General features: G+C 43.1%; 1 protein-coding gene across 1 annotated transcript in view; it reads right to left on the reverse strand.

Annotated features, from left to right (window-relative positions):
* Positions 1-6,000, reverse strand: part of ano8b (anoctamin 8b) — a 103,673-nt gene extending 97,673 nt beyond the window's left edge. Inside the window, exon 1 of the mRNA XM_042322727.1 lies at positions 5,478-6,000. Within this exon, the coding sequence (XP_042178661.1) occupies positions 5,478-5,649 (172 nt within the window). The 5' untranslated portion in view covers positions 5,650-6,000. The remainder of the gene's footprint in view (positions 1-5,477) is intronic.

Genomic DNA, 6,000 nt, shown 5'->3' on the forward strand with positions numbered 1-6,000 from the left:
GCATCCTGCCTGGCAGGTCGCTCCTACCATGTGGCGTGGAGAGGATGTGTCTGCAACTCGTGCTCTCACTACTAGTGTCCCCCGGGGCTCGGTTCTAGGCCCTCTCCTCTTTTCTCTTTACACCAAGTCACTCGGCTCTGTTATATCCTCACATGGTCTCTCCTATCATTGTGATGACACTCAACTACTTTTCTCCTTCCCCCTTCTGACACCAAGGTGGCGGTACGTATCTATGTATGCTTGGCAGACATCTCAGCTTGGATGACAGCCCACAACCTCAACAAAACGGAGATGCTCTTCCTCCCGGGGAAGGCCTGCCAGCTCCAAGACCTTTCCATCACGGTTGACAACTCTGTGGTGTCCTCCTCCCAGAGTGCAAAGAACCTTGGCGTGACCCCGGACAACACCCTGTCGTTCTCTACAAACATCAAAGCAATGATTCGCTCCTGCAGGTTCATGCTCTACAACATCCAGAGTACGACCCTACCTCACACAGGAAGTGACACAGGTCCTAATCCAGGCACTTGTCATCTCCCGTCCGTACCACTGCAACTCTCTGTTGATAGAGTATCTTAAAGAGTATCTTAAACAACTGTCTGTTGGTAGAGTATCTTAAACAACTCTCTGTTTATAGAGTATCTTAAAGAGTATCTTAAACAACTCTCTCTTGATAGAGTATCTTAAACAACTGTCTGTTGATAGAGTATCTTAAAGAGTATCTTAAACAACTGTCTGTTGATAGAGTATCTTAAACAACTCTCTGTTGATAGAGTATCTTAAAGAGTATCTTAAACAACTGTCTGTTGGTAGAGTATCTTAAAGAGTATCTTAAACAACTGTCTGTTGGTAGAGTATCTTAAAGAGTATCTTAAACAACTGTCTGTTGGTAGAGTATCTTAAAGAGTATCTTAAACAACTGTCTGTTGGTAGAGTATCTTAAACAACTCTCTGTTTATAGAGTATCTTAAAGAGTATCTTAAACAACTCTCTCTTGATAGAGTATCTTAAACAACTGTCTGTTGATAGAGTATCTTAAAGAGTATCTTAAACAACTGTCTGTTGATAGAGTATCTTAAACAACTCTCTGTTGATAGAGTATCTTAAAGAGTATCTTAAACAACTCTCTCTTGATAGAGTATCTTAAACAACTGTCTGTTGATAGAGTATCTTAAAGAGTATCTTAAACAACTCTCTCTTGATAGAGTATCTTAAAGAGTATCTTCAACAACTCTCTCTTGATAGAGTATCTTAAACAACTGTCTCGCCACCCTCCCACTCATTGTTTAGTGATATGTTTTTAGGTGCTGGAGCGCAATTAGAATAGAAATGACGTCGTAATTTCCTCAAAGTTTGTACCGACAGATGTAGCCTGTTGAATATATCATCCTATACAGTATAATTCTATATCATCATAGAAAATGCATAAAATATATCCTCCAATCGCAATGTCTGCCTAGGCCAACATACAGTGGGGCAAAAAAGTATTTAGTCAGCCACCAATTGTGCAAGTTCTCCCACTTAAAAATATGAGAGAGGCCTGTCATTTTCATCATAGGTACACTTCAACTATGACAGACAAAATTTGGAAAAAAATCCAGAAAATCACATTGTTGGATTTTTTATTAATTTATTTGCAAATTATGGTGGAAAATAAGTATTTGGTCACCTACAAACAAGCAAGATTTCTAGCTCTCACAGACCTGTAACTTCTTCTTTAAGAGGCTCCTCTGTCCTCCGCTCATTACCTGTATTAATGGCACCTGTTTGAACTTGTTATCAGTATAAAAGATACCTGTCAAAATTGTAGAACTGCACCAGGCTGGGAAGACTGAATCTGCAATAGGTAAGCAGCTTGGTTTGAAGAAATCAACTGTGGGAACAATTATTAGAAAATGGAAGACATACAAGACCACTGATAATCTCCCTCGATCTGGGGCTCCACGCAATATCTCACCCCGTGGGGTCAAAATGATCACAAGAACGTTGAGCAAAAATCCCAGAACCACACGGGGGGACCTAGTGAATGACCTGCAGAGAGCTGGGACCAAAGTAACAAAGCATACCATCAGTAACACACTACGCCGCCAGGGACTCAAATCCTGCAGTGCCAGACGTGTCCCCCTGCTTAAGCCAGTACATGTCCAGGCCTGTCTGAAGTTTGCTAGAGAGCATTTGGATGATCCAGAAGAAGATTGTGAGAATGTCATATGGTCAGATGAAACCAAAATAGAACTTTTTGGTAAGAACTCAACTCGTTGTGTTTGGAGGACAAAGAATGCTGAGTTGCATCCAAAGAACACCATACCTACTGTGAAGCATGGGGGTGGAAACATCATGCTTTGGGGCTGTTTTTCTGCAAAGGGACCAGGACGACTGATCCATGTAAAGGAAAGAATGAATGGGGCCATGTATCGTGAGATTTTGAGTGAAAACCTCCTTCCATCAGCAAGGACATTGAAGATGAAACGTAAGAAAGATGGGTCTTTCAGCATGACAATGATCCCAAACACACCGCCCGGGCAACGAAGGAGTGGCTTCGTAAGAAGCATTTCAAGGTCCTGGAGTGGCCTAGCCAGTCTCCAGATCTCAACCCCATAGAAAATCTTTGGAGGGAGTTGAAAGTCTGTGTTGCCCAGCAACAGCCCCAAAACATCACTGCTCTAGAGGAGATCTGCATGGAGGAATGGGCCAAAATACCAGCAACAGTGTGTGAAAACCTTGTGAAGACTTACAGAAAACTTTTGACCTCTGTTATATACCCTTTGTTGGCAATGACAAAGTATTGAGATAAACTTTTGTTATTGACCAAATACTTATTTTCCACCTTAATTTGCAAATAAATTCATAAAAAATCCTACAATGTGATTTTCTGGATTTTTTTTCTCATTTTGTCTGTCATAGTTGAAGTGTACCTATGATGAAAATTACAGGCCTCTCTCATCTTTTTAAGTGGGAGAACTTGCACAATTGGTGGCTGACTAAATACTTTTTTGCCCCACTGTATATTGTCAAAAAATATATATATATTTTTTTAATATCCTCAATCACCAAGTTAGGCATACCCAATTTCAAAATAGGCCATAATCACTGTCAATCGCGAATGACAATTCTTCATGTTTTACTGATGAAACGTCCAAACTGTATCTGCATACCAATCATTTGATCTCCATCAGTTTGATGGGAATTTGTATTCAGATCTTATTGAATGACTGTTTTGTGAGTGAATTAGAGCAGATGGTGTAAACTGCACACTGAGTGTACAAAACATTAAGAACACCTTCCTAATACACACAGAAAACGGTTGAGTGTGAAAAGTCCTGCAGCGTTGCAGTTCTTGACACAAACTGGTGCGCCTGACACCTACTACCATACCCCTTTCAAAGGCACTTAATAAATATTTTGTCTTGGCCATTCACCCTCTGAACAGCACACATACACAATCCATGTCTCAATTGTCTCAAGGCTCAAAAATCCTCTCCTCCCCTTCATCTACACTGATTGAAGTGGATTTAACAAGCAACATCAATAAGGGATCATAGCTTTCACCTGGATTCACCTGGATTCACCTGGATTCACAGAAGGAGCAGGTGTTCTTAATGTTTTGTACACTCAGTGGGTAATTTTACATACACAGTAATAAATCAATAATAAACTCATTATGGCAGTAGGTCGAGTTTGGCATTAGTCATGTAAACACCTTACTCTGCTTATGTTAATTGGCATAAGGTCAAAGTCAAAGTAAGCAAACGATTAAAACACCTGCCTTCCTGTATTTAGTTTCAATCAAAGCATATTATGTTTAGTGGGGTGATCTGGTGAGTTTGTTTAGTGACCATTCAGCTAACAATCCTAAAATATCATCAGAAATTAGGTGGTGTTTTTGGTGTAACAGTAACATTATACTGTGCTATTATAGTTGGTTATGTTATGTAGAATACGAATGAATCATTATGTGATATTCAAAGACATTGATTCAGCTTTGATCTAACTTTACTAAAAAAGCCCCATTGTGAGAAGTGGCAGAGTGGTCGCTACAGTCCGCTCCAGCCCGCTCCAATCCGCTCCAGCCCGCTACAGTCCGCTCCAGCCCGCTACAGTCCGCTCCAGTCCTTTTCCAGTCCGCTACAGCCCGCTACAGCCCGCTCCAGCAGCACTACACCCCTGCTCTTGCTGCACCGAACGAGCTAATTGAAGCGCACCTAGAAACGAAACATTGGCCAACGTCTCGTCTTGCGCTGCACAGGATATCAGATCTCTACAACGATTGGAGAAGTGTTTAATATCACCATGGCTATCACATCCTTATGATATAGATTTTTTGCATAAGCGCAACGTGACTGCAAGAGACAGGTTGGAATGTCTGACTGAAATAGGGAACACATTTTTTTTTAAATCCAAATCAGTGGCTTTTGAATTTGTTGATAAATTGCGGGACATGCTTGTTTGGTTGCGGGATTGCGGGACACGGGACAACGGGCCAAAATGCGGGACTGTCCCGCACAATCCGGGACATGTGATCACCCAACTCCATGGCGAAATGTATTGAATTGCAGGAAATTACCATTAAAACTTAAATTGTTATCTCTGCCTTCGAGTGAGGCCGATTTATTTATTTTTTGGGGAAGCATGCTGCCGGTGCTCTCTCGGCCGCCCTTCAGCCAAGACACGAAAACAGCCACACGCAGCTGATGCAGTTCCCAGAATCCCGGCTCCAGTTCCCACATGAAGCATGGACCGTATCCCAAAAATAACACAGGCCCCGGGACCGTATCCCAAAAATAATACAGGCCCCGCGCAGAATATGACCGATGTTGCTTATTCAAATAAACGGGTCCAGTTTATAGACCCTACAAAGCCGAACGAATTCATAAACCCAGTGATAGAAGGGACACAATGTCACCAACATTCTTCCCACAATACATCATTTAAATAACAAAACATTAATCTGTCTATTGTGCGAAATCCGTTTCGGTTTGAACAGGCTGTGTAGTGTAGAGTATAATGTGATGTTTTCGTGGCCAACGATCATAACCCGGACCGCTCGGAAGCTCAGAATACTGTCGCCTGATCTTTCGGTGACATTAAAAGGTTAATTCGTCAAGAAGCTGGCAACTGGGACGTTGCTGCATTTACAGGCTAACCTCCCACATGTCAGGCTGCTGGAGATAGCCTACATAGACAACACAATGTCTCTGAACATATGGAATAGGATGTTTGTAGCCTAGTAAACAGCGACGAATATACAGTGACCTTTGAGGACAAATACATCATTTTACAAACAAGACAATATGTGGGATGTTTTTCTAAGGGCCCGGTGCATAAAGACAAAAAAGACGCTGCGGTGGCAGTAGGCTATTGGCTATATTGTGATGCCCTGCTCATCTCATTTTCCTGCCACATCCACCTGTCCTGTCGCTACAATTCTACATTCAATTTCCGTCCCCGGCCCAACCGACCCTTTGAAAAGACGGACTCACCAAGTACACCGGATGACGTTTGCTGCGAGGAGGCAGCACTTTGATCTGTCTTTTCCCCTTCGCCTTGCGATCGGTGTCTGTGCCGCGAGCTCTCGGTGCCACCACTGCTGTCGGAGGAGCTGCTACCCGCTGCTGCAGGGACTGCTGCTCCCGCCGCCCCCGTCTCGGGCATGGTCTTTCAGTGGGGAGTAACGGACGATATTCTCCGGGAAAGGGGAGAGCGAAATCGCATCTCAGGCAGGCAAATCATAGGACGCTGCTGGTCGGTGTGTCAGAGAGAGAGAGGGGCTAAATGAACGTGAAAGTGAAGTGAAGGTTGTTGTGGTGGTGGCTTATCCTAGTTTGCAGCAGGATGCGAGCGGATTGATAGCGCTCGGTTGATTCTTACTATGGAGGAGGGACAAAGAGAGAAGGGGGGACGACACACGTAGGGCTACAGCCAGCCTCACACACAGACACGCGCACGCACGAAAACACACATACACGTACAGGCATGCTGGAAATAAAATATCATGGTTCTCCT

This window comes from Oncorhynchus tshawytscha, linkage group LG05, assembly GCF_018296145.1.
Source record: "Oncorhynchus tshawytscha isolate Ot180627B linkage group LG05, Otsh_v2.0, whole genome shotgun sequence".
Lineage (NCBI taxonomy): Eukaryota > Metazoa > Chordata > Actinopteri > Salmoniformes > Salmonidae > Oncorhynchus > Oncorhynchus tshawytscha.